Source organism: Syngnathus typhle, linkage group LG11, assembly GCF_033458585.1.
Source record: "Syngnathus typhle isolate RoL2023-S1 ecotype Sweden linkage group LG11, RoL_Styp_1.0, whole genome shotgun sequence".
Classification (NCBI taxonomy): Eukaryota; Metazoa; Chordata; class Actinopteri; order Syngnathiformes; family Syngnathidae; genus Syngnathus; species Syngnathus typhle.
Window position 1 is genome coordinate 1360944 of NC_083748.1, and position 16705 is coordinate 1377648.

The following is a 16705-nucleotide window of genomic DNA, read 5'->3' on the forward strand; positions in this document are numbered from 1 at the left end:
TTAAAGTGAGACCCCTTTCAATTTTCTATGAAGTATGATTAAGGGTAAACAGGAAATACTTCACCAATAATGCATAAAAAGTGAAGGACCCCCGCACCCCCCAAAAACCTTGGTTGAAACGCTGCACATTTATTAGATGTAAATTCAATCTCAATATTCATCTCAGCAGGAACGAGTGTCAGGAATCGACTACAAGGAAGAAAAGCAAACATTTCCCATTTGGTGACGCTGGTTTTGTTGCACAAGGTGTGGGCGGCGGGATGGCTGACCAGTTTTTAATCTCCAGAGGGCCGCGCGCTCTCAAATACTCCGGCCTCCCGCATGGCGTTGAACTCCTTGACGGCGTCGTACTGCTTGTAGAACTCAGCATAGGCTTGCTTGCGCGGCTCCGTCACTGTGTACTGCACGCACGTGCAAACATAACAGCTTTCATCATTTTGTCTTTCTTGACACTGCATTGGTCAGTTTCTCATCCAGAATGTTAAAAAATTTTGGAGCAAATTTCATCAAGCTGCGCAAAACGAACGTACGCCATCTGCCTGTTTCCATTTGTGATTTCTTCATCTTACCATTAATTAGCAATGAAGCATGACCCGGGGATGCTGTTGTGTTCAACATTGGTGGCAAACAGTTTGCGACGACGATACGAACGGGCCCCAACGGCAAGCTACCGGCCAAATCGTTGAATCTGGTCCCAGCACCATGTACTTGCAAAACCTGTTGCCACAGCCAAAATGCGCATCTGCCTTTTTTTGATACACTTCAAAATCTACTCCCTCTCAGCGTAAAATCCTTTTGATTGAATTTTTGGTCAAAAAGCAGTAATGCTCAAAACGCTGCCAAATAAGGATATTGGCTGGGAAAATTGTTATGATAACCTGGCCAAGCAATAACTTGAAACTAGAGCTGCAACTAAAGATTTTAAGAATCCATTCATGTTTATTTGATCTATTTAATTACTAAATATTATTATTATTGACCTATCTATTTAATTGAATCAGATCTATTCTCTTCCTCTCTTTTATTATCGTTTTTGTCGTGTCAGATGTTCGCATTGTCTACCTGTTCATGTATGTAACTGCTGGCAACATAATTTCCCCCCGTGTTCAATAAAGCATCTGTCAGAGTCGATTAATGATCGTTTCATTATTTCTAATGGAAAGTGTAGAAAATCCACAAACATAAATCATGTATGATTCCGGTCCTGTTTTTTTTCACGCGTTGGACAATAGGCTAAACTGCCAATCATTGTTTTGTCAACAACTTCAAGGCATATGCAAGAGGATTAGAATGACCAAGACGAGAGAGCTGTTAGCCACTCGCTTGCGACTCAACCGGGCTGGCCGACAGGTTGCCACTGAGAAGACAAACGCCAGCAACTATGTCACCTTGAAGGCAGCGGCTACCAGGATGGACAACCCGAAGGCAATGGGCAGATGAAAGCGCAGGCGCTTTCCCAGCAGACCTCGCATCATCGGCTTGGCCAGCGACATGGCAATCACCTGGAGGGAGGAAAACAAGAACCAAAAAAAAACACCATCGCTGAGCCCCAACAAGAACTCAAAGATGACAGCGTGAGGATTTAAAACGGCCAATAACTTCAATCCAAATCTAAAGCTGTTGCGTGTTGGACGAGCCACAAACTTCAACCTGTTACAGAGCGTATGGGAATGAGCAATAACTCCAAGCTGTTTGCGAGCGCGTGAGACTACAAAGCACTAACGGGAAAACCAATAGTGATTATATTTGCCTGACCGATGACATAACCTGTCCAGTAAAAGTACAACACAAACATCCACAGGCAAAAATGTTTAGCTCTGCAAATGTTCATACCCCCAACTCAATTGTTGAATACGAAAAATATTATTACGGACTAAGTGGTAAAAACAAAAATGCACGATGCACAGTGAAACACCTGCTCGGATTTTTTTCGATAAACAGTCGAGCGCCACGGTTACAAACGCGATTTGATGACAACACGACAAAGTGACCAATCACACCTCTGGCTCATGTGAGGTCACCGCGGACATTTCTGGTAACACTCTCCGCGTATTACTGGCGACATCAAGACTATTATTGGAGCAAGGACTTCATTTTGACACTGGGCCTGGACTTTCTTCCGTCCTTTGTGAAGATTACCTTTTGATGACCTGTTAAAAGTATGGAGGAGAGCGACATGATCTCGCCGGCTAACAAACGAACACGCCCCGCAACTCAGCTAACAAGCATGCTTGCAAGATGGTGAAAAGCGGCGCAAATCCAGCAAATAGTTTGGCCCGAGTGACTTTGCCGACGTGGGAAAGTGCAAAACGTTTTCGAGTGCCCCCTCGAAAGGTTTGGCGCGGGCAAATTGCGCACAGTTGGACTCACCTTGTGGGACCTTGACAGAGGAAACACAACTGATGAGACGAGCGCTTCGGTGACTGGGAGCGGATGAGCTGAGCTGGAGCTTCCTCTTTTTCCTCTGAGCGAAGGCCTATAATGTGCCACACTGCCCCTAGAGTAACGGCGCCTCCCTGCAGTTGCCACGTTAACGTCGATGTTTAATTTTAACACAAAAAATATGACTGCTAAACTTATCAGGACGACCAATAACTTAGACTCAATTTTATTAATCTTTGGGATTGCTCCCCCAGGAAATTCTAGTACCAGTCGCTCACACAGAAATAGTACAAAAGAGAACAAACAGTATTGCACATGAGTAACAAACAAAGAGCGTAATAAATAAAGGGCAGAGAAATATAACCGTGTTGAGTAAGAAATTAATAATGATAATAATAATAATAATAATAATAATAATAATAATAATAATAATAATAATAATAATAATAATAATAATTGTCAAGCAATAAACAAAGTGTTATACACTGCTCAAAAAAATTAAAGGAACACTTTGAAAATATATCAGATTTCAATGGTGACAACAAAAATGTTGGATAGCTATACTGACATGGACAGTTTAATGTCTCAGGAACAAAAACTTTTGATGGAAATAAGAGTTTTCAGCCTACAGAGGGCTCAGTATATAGATACCCCAAAAATCAAAGTGAAAAGATGATGTGGCAGGCTCGTCCATTTTGCCTAAATTCAATTTCTGCAACAAATGATTTTCAATATCTTGTGTGGCCCCCACGTGCTTGTATGCATGCGTAAGCGTAAGTTACGATCAATGCGGCCACGTTGAGTTGCACTTAGGCTAATGTTTACATTATGTACCAATGTCACCCAGCTTATATCATTGATGTGTTTCGATAGTGTTGGGGTCGTCACTAATTATATGTGTTTAGATAAATGTCTGAGCTATAATGGTGTAATTAATGATTAAAACTTCTGTTTATTGTATTCGTTTATATGTTTAATAAAGATAAAGCCATCACAAAACTGTTGTAATTATTTAGATTTTTATCTAAATTAGCCTTGAATAAAGACTAAGCAGTCACATGAATTAACAGAAAAAATGGACAGCCGGACTCAGACTCGGTGCTAAAACCGACCGAGTCCACAGCCCTGCTGTCTGCATACTCCTGCCACATGAGGCCGAGCATTGTCGTGGATCAGGAGAAACCCAGGACCTACTGCACCAGCGTAGGGTCTGACTATGGGTGCAAGGATTTCATCCCGATACCTAATGGCAGTCAGACTGCCGTTCTCTAGCCTGTAGAGGTCTGTTCGTCCTTCCATGGAAATGCCTCCCCAGACCATTTAAATGATTCCCGAGCGCGGCACCGCTGCTGCTCACTGCTCCCCTCTCCCCCAGGGGATGGATTAAAATCACACAGGGATGGGTTAGATGCAGAGGACAGATTTCACTACACCCAGATGTGTGTGTGACGATCATTGGGACTTTAACTTAACTTAACCATTACAGACCCACCACCATACCGGTCATGCTGAATGATGTTGCAGGCAGCATAGCGCTCTCCTTGGCTTCTCCAGACCCTTTCACGTGTATCACAGGTGCTCAGGGTAAACCCGCTCTCATCTGTGAAAAGCACAGGGTGCCAGTGGCGGACTTGCCAATTCTGGTGTTCTATGGCAAATGCCAATCGAGCGAGCTCCATGGTGCTGAGCAGTGAGCACAGGACGTCGTGCCCTGAGGCCACCCTCGTGAAGTCTGTTTCTGACTGTTTGGACAGAGACATTCACACCAGTAGCCTGCTGGAGGTCAATCTGTAGGGCTCGGGCAGTGCTCAACCTGTTTCTCCTTGCACAAAGCAGCAGATATCGGTCCTGCTGATGGGATGAGGACCGTCTCTGGCCCTGTTCAGCTCTCCTAGAGTAACTGCCTGCCTCCTGGAATCTCCTTCATGCTCTGGGGATTGTACTGGGAGCCACATCAAATCTTCTTGCAACAGCACGCATGGCTGTGCCATCCTGGAGGAGTTGGACAATCTGCTCAATTTCAGGAGGGTCATGCTCCCAGTCGTGATAATGACTCTAGCTAAAGCCAACACTTGTGGAAAACCAGTTAAAAAAGATCAAGAGGGAGGAACTTGAAATGGCCTCCACCTGCAAAACCAGTCCTGTTTTGAGGACCATCTCGTTGTTACCCCTCTAGCGCACCTGTTGTTAATTCCATCAACACCAATGCAGCTGAAATTGATTAACAACCCCCTCTGCCGCGTACCTGACCAAAACCTTATCAGAAAAGTGTAATTGAATTCATGCCATACCCTGATAAAAAAACTGTTTCTGTAATTGTTTTGAGCAGTGTACTTGGTATGCCAAGCCCTCATTGCAATTGTATTCTGCCAACAAAGAGCTCAACCAGTCAGAGATGACGGAAAGCCGCTAAACTTGTTCCTAAAACCGTATAGGACGGCCAGAAACCTCAAGCTGCTACGAAAAAGACCAATTGTTAGTAAGTGTATGACAACAACCATTAGCACCAACTTGTTTGTGGTGCACTGACCAACAACTTCAAGTGTGCTCGATCATAACCTCTTACCGAGTGTAATGAAGATCAATCAACGCCACCTTTTTAATGATGGTATTAGAGCCACCAATAACTCGAAACTGCTCTTGCATACTCTGGTAAATTGAAGAGGGAGCAAGAGCAATGTGTTACTCTTATTAGTTTATACAAACCTATATACTTTATCATGTCAGTCAATGTGTATATTTTTACTAATTTATACAAACATAGATGCTCTTTCAGAGCTCAGTTAACTTTCCATGACACATAGTGACAAAACATTCAGTAGATAACAGGACATTCAGGTGATAACAGAACCTTACAAGGACATGTTTTTCCTTCCCTCCCCTTCTCTTCCTAGTTCCCGCTAGTGGACAATATAAAACCTTTTGATCTGGAGTATGACGTTATTTCATCTGTTGAAGTGCTTTGTGCACTGACTGCCATTAAACAACCCAAGATCTTGCAAATAAAAAACAACTGCTACTCCACATCTTTGTTTTCCTTGCTCAACAACGGACATCTTGAACAAAACGCAACAAAATTCAAACATTCTTGAGACGACAGGTGAGTGTTGCAAGTACTTACAGAGCCTCCGGTGAGAAGACACTATGTCACAGAGTCGTCTGCACTGGGACCAGATAAGAGGCCACCGACATCGAGTCCTCGGTATGGGGCGCACAACAACTGGGGACCCGTCAGAAGTCAATAAATACAACATATTAGGTCAAAGCTACATTTGAACGGTGATTTTTCAAGCAAAAACATGTTGGAGAAAAAGTTGCAGTCTCGAGTCCTCTGGTGAAGGTGCTTGAAAGTAGGACCGATGTCATGGTGAGACACAGTGTTGTTGTTCCGAGTGCAAAGTCACACATGGCCGCTCTTCCAGACCAGGTAGTGTTTGAGGTACTTCCTGAAGCACTTGTCACGCACGCCGTATATGATGGGGCTGATGGCACGGGGTAACAACTGAACCACAACGTAGCAGGCAAACAGCGAGTCCGAGTAGTTCCTGGGGAACCAGCGGAGCAGAGCCATCTTGACCAGAGCCTCGGTGTACATGGTCATGCACAGCAGAACCTGAACGCCGTGCAGGACGATGGTGCGCCGAGCCTTCTTGGCATCCTTGTTTGCCGTTTGGGCCGTGAAGAGGATCTTGAAATACAGCAAGAAGATGACTGACCACACCAGGACCAGGTAGACAATGTAGGTGATGTCCCGCTTCTGAGCCAGCAACGGATTGGGGAAAGCCGTCTCTCGGAGGCAGAAGATTCTGGAGGAGAAGAACTCCAGAGGCTCAGAGGCCAGAGTGACAAAGAGATCCGGGAAGGTGGAGATGACGCTGATTGCCCAGAACAAGGCAATGAGGGCTAGAGTCCTCCTGACCGTGCAAATTCGGGTGTGGTGAAGCGGGAGGCACACAGCCACGTAGCACTCGGCCGCCATGCACGCCAGGTTGAGGGGCGTGTTCTCCCCGGTGATGACAGCCATCAGGATTAAGGGGGTGCACGATAGGACGCTGATCCTATAAAGGGTGTAGCTGATCACAAAGAGGATGACGCTCACGCTCATCTGGATCATGTCGTTCACAACCAGGTGGAAGAAGAGGATGTAGCGAGGGTTGCAGTAGAAGATCTGCACACAAAGTTGACCAGACCCCATCTGTGATTGCTAATACATCTTTTGGCAAGAATGAACCAGCAAAAACACTTTGGTGACTTCAATTTCTGCCGCAAATCTGCCGCCACTGTGAAAAAGTAATTTGCGACCTACCTTGATGGTGCCCTTTTGTCTTTCTGCGTTTTGTGTGTCGGACAACTCAGCGCGACTTCACATCTAACATGAGACAATTGAAAACGGCCATGGTTTACTGACAAAAGACCGGTGAAGGAAATAGCCAAAGCAAATGGCACAGTCTTTGGGAATTGCCCCCTCTCGCGGTCTGGCCCATCATGGCAAATGGAACCATCACCACGGTGGGAGAGTATGACTGGCTTCAGAGTCAGGCTCTCGCACGCAAAAGCTGCGAGCAAGCATCTCAGCTTCTCACTTTGCGAAACCGTCGCACTCTGACGGATGGAGACAGCATGGATAAATTCTGTTGCTGTGTGCTGGTCTACCTGGTGTTTGCAGAAGGTGTACACGAGGCTGGCGTTGATGTAGTTGATGGACAGTCCGATGGCGAGCACCAGTACATTCTTGAGCACTGCTTTGCTGAGGGAGTCTCGATACTCAATGAGCTGGGTCCCGTTGGCCGCTGCCGCCATGTCACGACCCACGTGCTGAGCAATCACAACAATCTCTTTTTGAATAGTCCCTAAGCAACAAACACATGTGCATGGCTCCCTCTCTGGAAAAATGACAAGATGAAACAAGTTTGAAAGAAATGGTTTTGAAGTGAAGACCCACAACATACTGTCTCAATATACTGCCTTCACAGTTTCTCAAAAATGTTTTTGATTGTAACCGCACGACTCCAAGTGATTAATTCATTCTCTTCAATCAGAGCAGTCTCCCCAGTCCTTAAAAAGCCCTTCAAGAAAAACAGCAACAACCTGGATGTAACGACAGCCCCATTTCAAATCTTCAGTTTGGGGAAGAAATCATGCAAAGGTATGTTTTCCAACAGGTTCACAGTTGTATGATGCAAAGCGATCTTTTTCATGCGTTTTTGACCATGGCGCAGCACTGACATGGCAAAAAGTCTCAAATGACATCTATCTGAATACTGACTGCTGGCCGTCTTGGTATTGCTATGTCTCAGCGCTGCATTTGACACGGTTGATCATAAGATGCTGCTCGACTGACGAGAGTGCTGGGTGGGACTTGGAGGCATTCGCTTCAAATCAGTCACATGAATAGAACAGGAGAGAATGGCTCAAGAACTAGAGGAAGGAAGCTGAGAGATAATTTCCAATTCAAGTGCAAGCGACACTTTAGTGACTGGACCGCCACATTTTCCCTTCTCTACTCACGCAAGATGTAGCGCAGGGGTGTCCAAACTTTTTGCAAAGCGGCCCAGATTTAGTTAGATGAAAATATATAGGGGCCGACCATTCACACGTTCCTCGAACGATTACCATTGTAAATGAAATTGTAAATATGTAACTATATCCTTTGCTGTCTGCCGATAAATTGATATTGCAAATGAGAATCTGTTGTCAAGTGAACTACCAGAAAAGTTAAATATTACAATAATAATAAATTAAATAAATATGAATAATTTCTTGAAAGTTGAAGGGTTTTTTTTATTAGATGTATTAAGTTTGTTTTATTATTGTTATTGTTGTATTAATGAGAAGGGTGATATTGGTGTTTGTGACTGCAGTAAACAGGCCAGGTTGCATCATGTCAGATTTTTAATCCAAATTAAATTATTCTTACATACTAATCACAAAATAATAAGTCTGTTTGCGATCACTGTGAGTGGGCGGCGCGGACGCGTAGTAGTGTGTGGAGTTAGTACGAAGTAGTCAGCTCTCACCAGTCGTCCGTGGGGGTTTTTTGGGTTTTTTGCCTTTCCCTGTGCAGCGTCACTTGCAGCGTTTCTGATTTTAGCGTCACCTTAGTCTTTGGTGTCCGGGAATTTGAATGAGGAAGTGTCTGTGTCACTGATTATCTTGCAAACGGACCTGTGTGCGTGTGAATTGGGAAGGGACGGAGGAGACACGCTCGCAACGGATCATGAGCGCTGGCTCATGTGCGCGTTCCCGTTAGGACGAGTTTCATTTCTGTGGCTCGCTCTGGGGCGCGCAGGTCCACGCGACAGTGCCACCGGGCCACTTATTATTGATTTTATGACACAATGCTTCGGGCCGATCTAAATTTAGACTCGGGCCTTCATTTATAATGTGTTTCTTGCTTGTTTGGGCAAGATCGGACGGAACAGGTAGGAAAAGTCTTGTGTGGTCTTCAAAGGACTTACACGATTTCCAAGATAGAGGACGACAATTTGGGGTCTCACGTGCGCATACAAGCAAACACGTACGAGGAGGGCGTAACGCGCTTCGACTCACTCGTCAAATGAGCACTTGTCGCATCAGGAGCAGCGGAAATCCTTCCTTTCCATATCGTTCTCTTGTCTCATGCGGCGAGTGCTGGTGTACGCAGCTATGTTTGGATTGCAGAATACGTTTGAGGCTGGATTCGAGCCGGTAGAGATTGAAGAACTTTTCCAATTCCCAGTATGACGCGTACATCCATATACATACATATGGCGTATTTACATCCAAAACGGTCTTTGGTTCGTCCGTCCATCCATCCATCCATCCATCCATCCATCCATCCATCCATCCATCCATCCATCCATCCATCCATCCATCCATCCATCCATCCATCCATCCATCCATCCATCCATCCATCCATCCATCCATCCATCCATCCATCCATCTATTTTCTAAATTGCTTGTCCTCACGGGGGTCGCGGGCGTGCTGGAGCCTATCCCAGCAGTCATCGGGCAGTCGGCGGGGGACACCGTGAACCAGTTGCCAGCCAATCGCAGGGCACACTGAGACAAACTCCGCACTCACATTCACATCTAGTTCATGCAGTGGAAGATAAATGAATTCAACACTCACCTGCGTCAGCGGGGCGCACCTCTGACCCCACACCCGCCCACCTGCCATCTTTTATACCGTGAAACGGATAGGTTCTGCACACACACGCACAGATGCACGCACGCGCGCACGCTCACACGCGCAGTGAACCATTCCAAGACCAGTCAAGCGCACTTGGGCAGTGATTCGTTGGCATACCACCAGAGGGCGCACAGGTGCCACTAGAAACGCTTGTAACGCTTGACAAGGTCAGGTTGACGCAAAGCTCTCGGTCTGATGTCGGACTTCACGCCCAAAATTAGTCTCGGACTCGTGATTTTCCATCGAGACGGGCCCTGCTCTTCCTCAACTTGAAGGAGGGGACAACTAGATGAACTAGATCAGTGGTCCCCAACCACCGGGCCGCGGACCGGTACCGGTCCGTGGGTCACTTGGTACCGGGCCGCCAAGCCGCAATGAAAAAAAAAAAAATATTGACGCTCAATTAATTCAGGTCAAGACACTCGTCCCGGTCACGTGACATGTTTCCCCAGTCGAGCCCGCAAAGCTAATATGTGGCGACAGGCTAACTAACCAGGCAATGAAGCATTCAAAACTGCTTCAACACATGGAGACCAAGCATCCTGCAATAAAAGACAAACCTTAATCACTTCGGGTGTCATTGTCTCCGATTACATCTAGATGGGACCGGCTCGTTTCTGATAAACAAACTCAGTGCTCCCACTAATTCAACGTAATGGTGAGTTTTATTTTTGTCATTTGTACTTGTTTTTATGTCAGTCGTATCATTTTATTTCATTGTATTTATATATTTATTATAAATGTATTATTTAGGTGGCTCGGTGGCGCACTGGGTAGCACGTCCGCCTCACAGTTAGGAGGGTGCGGGTTCGATTCCACCTCCGGCTCTCCCTGTGTGGAGTTTGCATATTCTACCCGGGCCCGGGTGGGTTTTCTACGGGCGCTCTGGTTCCCTCCCACATCCCAAAAACATGCTTGGGAGGCCGATTGAAGACTCCAAATTGTCCCTAGGCGCGAGTGCGTGTGGGACTCTCGATGGGATCACCGGTGTTTGAGTGATGTTCCACTTATTTATTTTCTTTCTGTGTGTTCGCATTTGTCATGGTGATCGTTCTGGTGTTTGGTTAACTAGGCTGCATGTATTTCTTTTGTGAATGCTGATTTCTCCGACTCCCCGAAAAGGCACCACCGCGATCGGTGAGGGGAGGAGAAGAAACGAGAGAAAAGAGAGAGGTGCGGACAGGTGAAAGAGGCGGTTGTGTAGAAGTGGAAGGCGAATAAAAACACCCTGGGAAACTCAAAACTTGTCCCTCGTTGTGACTCGGAGCCGTAACATATTTTGGCGAGCCAGCCAGGAGCCAGGGGGTTTTGTTTTGTTCGAGATCAGCAAGAGCTCTGAGTGGGTACATCGTTAGCGGTTAACGTTAGCGCATCGCTACCAACAAATCCCCCCTTGCTCCAACAACAAACCGGGATCTTCCTGACAAACGGATTACCTCGTGAGTGCCGAGGATGGAACAAGAACAGTTAAGAGACCAAGTTACTACCACGCTGTGTAGGCTAGAATGGGATCAACTAGTGGGGGTATGTAACTTTCTAAAGGGCTCCAATGTCGACGATACTGGCGAGAACGAGGAAGCCATCAAGAAATTGAGCCGACGAGACTTGATGAAACTCATTGAAAATAAAATTGATGAAGTTGAGCAAAGTCACAAGTCAGTGGAAGTAGTCCAATTCATTGATGAATTGCTGGTGTTTATTAGAGACACTGGGTGGGAAGGTGACGCTCGCGAGAGGAGCACTTTTTACCGCCCCACTGATGTGACGCGCAACTACGAGGAGCTGCGGGTAGAGCTACAAGCATTGCAAGAGAAACTTAAAATGGTGGACATATCACCAGCCGTGAGCCAAAGCTCATCACCTGCCAAAATATCGGAGGTGACTATTCGCAGGGAGTTTCGCATCTGTGGACAAATAGGTGAAGGTGGGCAGCGCGAAAGGCTGTCCTATACCAACTTGCTCCATCAAATGGAACTCTGACTTCGTAAAGGCCACAGCGAATCAGAAGTGATTAAAGCGCTTATAAGAGCTATTTGCCCAGGGCTTAAACTCAGAGATATGCTTGAACTAAAGACTGATATAACCCTTTCTCAGTTAAAAACAATACTAAGAGGACATTATAGGAAAGATGATACATCCGACTTGTATCAAAAATTGATCAACCCCAGGACACAGCAGTAGTGAAAGAGAAAATCCAGAGGGCTGCAGCTCCACCGGAAGTACAGGCCATGGTCGCTGAATTAAAAACTGAAGTGGCAGAGATGAAACAAATGGTGCTTAATTCCTTGAATGCCGGCAAGTTCCAGCCCGCCCGGAAACCAACCTACAACACCCAAAGAAGGAGAGGCTGCAGGACCTGCCAGGACAACGGCGAGGGAGACAATTGCACCCACTGCTTCAAGTGTGGCCAGGCAGGTCACATATCCAGAGGATGCCGAGCTCCCCCTCTACTTCAGGGAAACGCCAGAGGGCCGCTGCCATGGGACCAGCAGTGACCCAGCCAACTCATCAGGAGTCCCGCTACTGCCACCATTGTCGACGAGAGGAACAAGGTGACACGCTGCTCCAGACCTGCACAAGCTGCTCATCTGCCTCGTACTGTTCCAAAGCCTGTCAGACTCAACACTGGCCGGAACACAAACACATCTGCACCGCCTTAAGAATGGTGGATCATCATTTGAGTGAGAGGCGAGAAAAAGGGTGGTCATCACACATGGGTAAACTTGATATTTTTCAAAATAAGCAAGGGAGAAAACTTGTCAAATTAATTGGTAGACGTAGGATGGTCAAGTGTACTTTTGATAATGTACCAGTTACAGCCCTGTGGGATACAGGCGCACAAGCTACGGTGATAAATGATAAATGGAGAAAGGGGCACTTGCCCTATACCACAATTCGAGAGATTGAGGAACTATTGGGACCAGAACCTCTAAATGGACTGGCCGCAAATCAGGCAAAAATACCATTTATTGGGTGGGTTCCTGTTGAGTTTAAAATAACGGGCACAGAAGTTTCAAGTTCTGGCCTGTTAGTGCCTGTCCTCGTGTCCAGCGACCACAATGTGGCTCAGAGCCCTATCATAGGGTTCAATGTGATCGAGGAAGTCATTAATGAGCACGTGAAACAAGGCTCAACCGAGAGTGAATGTACAGCTAACATTGTGAGTGATGCTTTTGACATGGACATGGTCTCCGGTAAGACTGTTATCCAGTTGCTGCATACACACCACGCAGTCAACGAGGAGATTCAGGTTAAAACGGGAAGAAGTAAAATTGTCTTAGGTCCGAATGAAACTACCACTGTTCGCTGTCGCACGCATATACAGGTTGATGATGACATTGCTATGCTGTTTTGCCCAGAGTCCAACCAGAGTTTGCCTGAAGGATTGTTTATACAAGAAGTACTGTTTAAGGCAAAGAGAGGCAACTCAACCACGGTCCCAGTACCCATCACTAATACCTCGAGTCATAATATCACTCTGTAAATGAGGCAGACCTCAAAAGTTCATCGTCTTCTCCCGTAACGCGAGTGAAAGTTGGGACCCTCCGTTAATGCTAGACCATCTAACTAATGAGCAGCAACAGTTAGTGAGGAAAATGCTCCGCGAAGAGTGCAAGGCCTTTGCTCGAGATGAAAATGATGTTGGCAGCATTCCGACTCTCCGCATGCATATTTCCCTTCATGACCATACCCCGGTCCAGAAAACATACATTAATTAGTGTGCCAAAACCCCTACACCAGGAGGTAAAAGCGTATCTGCAGGATTTAATCAACCGAGGTTGGGTCATGAAGTCCAAGTCACCGTACTCTTCACCAATAGTGTGTGTAAGAAAGAAATCGTGAGAGCTTAGACTCTGTGTAGACTACCGCGAACTTAATCGCAAGTCAGTACCGGACAGACACCCTATTCCCAGGATACAAGACATGCTTGATACATTGACGGGTAGTTCATGGTTTACCGTGCTTGATCAAGGGAAAGCATATCATCAAGGGTTCTTGGATGAAGAAAGTCAGCCACTCACAGCATTCATCACGCCTTGGGGTCTGTACCAGTGGGTACGGATCCCATTTGGTCTCAGCTCTGCCCCGGCCGAATTCCAGAGAAGCATGGAGGAATGTCTGTGGGGGTTGCGGGATGACATTTGTCTACCCTACCTTGATGACAATTTAGTTCACAGTAAGTCGTTTCAGGACCATGTTGAACACGTGAGGGCAGTTTTGCAACGGTACCAGAAGCATGGTGTCAAACTAAGTGCTAGTAAATGTGAACTTTTCAAGCCTAAAGTCAGGTTTTTGGGCAGGATTGTGTCGAAAGAAGGTCATAGTATGGATCCAGCAGAAATTGCTCCTGTGATGGCACTAAAAGATAGGCAGCCCTGTAATGTGGGGGAGGTGAGGCAAATTTTGGGCTTTCTCTCCTACTACAGGCCATATATAGAAGACCGCATTGCCAAACCGTTGTACAAACTCCTAGCAGCGCCATCAACCACTTCCAATGTGCCCCAAAACTCAAAGCGGCAGAGGGAAAGAGGGAAAGAGGAAAAGGGAAAAACAAACACAGTCGAGGACAGTTGTCATCCTCTGTCTCGATTACATGGACAGACACTCACCATCAGGCTCTGTGTTCTCTGGTTGACAAACTGTCTAGTCCTCCTATCCTAACTTACCCAGACTTGAATCATCCGTTTGTGCTACACACGGATGCCTCTCAAGCGGGGTTGGGAGCCGTGCTATATCAGCGACGCAATGGAAGATTAAGAGTTATCGCTTATGGATCCAGAACTTTAACACCATCGGAGAAAATTTGCCACATGCACGCGGGTAAATTGGAGTTTCTGGCACTGAAGTGGGCCATCTGTGAGCGCTTTAGAGATTACTTGTTACACGCACCTTTTTTTGTAGTCTACACAGACAATAATCCGCTCACCTATGTATTAACAACGGCCAAATTGAATGCCTCTGGTCAGCGGTGGGTAGCAGAATTGGCAGATTTCAATTTTACCATAAAATACAGACCTGGCAAAACGAATGCAGATGCAGATGGGTTATCGAGGATGGCCATTGACTTTGAGGACTATATGAGTCATTGTACACAGTCTGTCGACCAGGATGTTGTAACAGCCACCCGACAGGGCATATTAGCACAGCAAGCTGAACAAACTCCTATCTTCAGCGCAATTCCCTTAGATGTGCTTCAGCAGCAAACAGGAGCGGAGGGACTGCCACATACTGTTCAGCCATTGACCAGAGAAGAGATTGGCGCGGCTCAGCGGCAGGACGCTGTAATAGGTCAAATATATCGTCACTTGCAGGAAAAAAGGAGACCGTTAGCATATGAGCTGAAAGTTGAGAGTGCAGAGGTAAAGGCGTTGGCCAGAGAGTGGGACAAGCTCAAGATCAGGGAGGACGGGACCTTGTTCAGAGTAACTGCAACCAAAAAACAATTGCTTCTCCCTTCGATATATCACCCCCTTGTATTGGATGAACTGCACAAACAAATGGGCCACTTGGGCTCAGAGACAACACTAAAGTTGGTAAGGGACCGTTTTTATTGGCCCAAAATGCAAAGAGACATTGAACACTTTGTCATGAATGTATGCGAGTGTCTGAAGAAGAGAAAACCAAACAGGCAAGCGCGTGCACTGATGCAGAATATCGTAACCACTCACCCCTTTCAGCTAGTGTCAGTTGATTTTCTCCATCTGGAACAATGTAAGGGGGGTTGCGAGTATATTCTAGTGATCATGGACCATTATACACGCTTTGCACAGGCATATGCAACGACCAACAAATCAGCAAAGACTGTGGCAGAAAGATTGTTCAATGACTTTTGCCTTCGATTTGGTTTCCCAGAAAAGCTCCACCACGATTTAGGGAGAGAATTTGAAAACAAGCTGTTAAGTCACCTGAAGGAGTTGTCCGGTGTAAAGGGATCTCACACAACTCCATATCATCCCCAAGGGAACGGGCAAACAGAACGATTCAATAGGACTCTCCTCTCTATGCTGAGAACTAGGGGTGTAACGATACATCGATACACATCGATTAATCGATATAATGCTCTACGATTTATTGGCATCGATGCTAAAGGTAAACATCGATTTATATCGCCGTGTTTGACCTCGGACATTAGACGCGACTTTTTTTTGAAATCCAGTTCATTGTTGCTTGCTTCCTCTTTCCGGGAGCAGGGAGCAGTGCGCGGCGTTGCTGCACGTGAAAGGGGAGTCGACTAGGGGTGTAACGATACATCGATACACATCGATTAATCGATATAATGCTCTGCGATTTATTGGCATCGATGCTAAAGGTAAACATCGATTTATATCGCCGTGTTTGACCTCGGACATTAGACGCGACTTTATTTTGAAATCCAGTTCATTGTTGCTTGCTTCCTCTTTCCGGGAGCAGGGAGCAGTGCGCGGCGTTGCTGCACATGAAAGGGGAGTCGACAACTAGTACGCGGCTCCTGGGCTGGTGCTATGGCTCGTGTCCAAAAAGACGAGGAAATTGGCTCCCCTTTAGGCTTCAAGTCATTCTTTGGAAGCACTTTGGATTCCAAAGAAAAGATGGCTCAACGGACAAGACACGTGCAGTTTTTAAATCCTGCCATGCGGTGATCAAATATTCAGGGAGCACAAATCTCGCCGCACATTTAAAGAAAAAACACGACATCAAAGTTCAGTGTTAAAGTAAGCAATTTGTATACTACAATACTCTTGTCATTTCCTAAATAAAGAGTTTGCAGTACCTTGTTGATTTTGCGTATGAATTGTTATAAATCAGGATATTGTTCTATATTTTTTATTTTAAAAAAAAAAAAAATCGATCGTAGAGCACTGTATCGCAATATATCGTGAATGAATCGCAGCAGGCTTTAAGATATCGGCAAATATCGTATCGTAGTTCTTTATATCGATATTGTATCGTATCGTGACAAAACCCGCAATTTACACCCCTAGAGTCGACAACTAGTACGCGGCTCCTGGGCTGGTGCTATGGCTAGTGTCCAAAAAGACGAGGAAATTTGCTCCCCTTTAGGCTTCAAGTCATTCGTTTGGAAGCACTTTGGATTCCAAAGAAAAGATGGCTCAACGGACAAGACATGTGCAGTTTGTAAATCCTGCCATGCGGTGATCAAATATTCAGGGA

The 16705-nt window shown here is 46.0% G+C and overlaps 2 protein-coding genes across 2 annotated transcripts; both read right to left on the reverse strand.

Moving 5' to 3' along the window:
* Positions 1-109: 109 nt before the first annotated feature.
* Positions 110-2504, reverse strand: LOC133161825 (cytochrome c oxidase subunit 6C-1). The gene is made up of 4 exons (XM_061290474.1): positions 2371-2504; positions 1389-1502; positions 270-401; positions 110-189 (listed from the first exon to the last, which is right to left on the reverse strand). The coding sequence occupies exons 2-3, from the start codon at positions 1491-1493 to the stop codon at positions 276-278; spliced, it is 231 nt and encodes a 76-aa protein (XP_061146458.1). The 5' UTR covers positions 1494-1502; positions 2371-2504; the 3' UTR covers positions 110-189; positions 270-275.
* Positions 2505-5578: 3074 nt separating this feature from the next.
* On the reverse strand, positions 5579-7182 carry LOC133162692 (odorant receptor 131-2-like). The gene is made up of 2 exons (XM_061292064.1): positions 7036-7182; positions 5579-6550 (listed from the first exon to the last, which is right to left on the reverse strand). The coding sequence occupies exons 1-2, from the start codon at positions 7180-7182 to the stop codon at positions 5783-5785; spliced, it is 915 nt and encodes a 304-aa protein (XP_061148048.1). The 3' UTR covers positions 5579-5782.
* Between the last annotated feature and the right edge of the window lie 9523 nt (positions 7183-16705).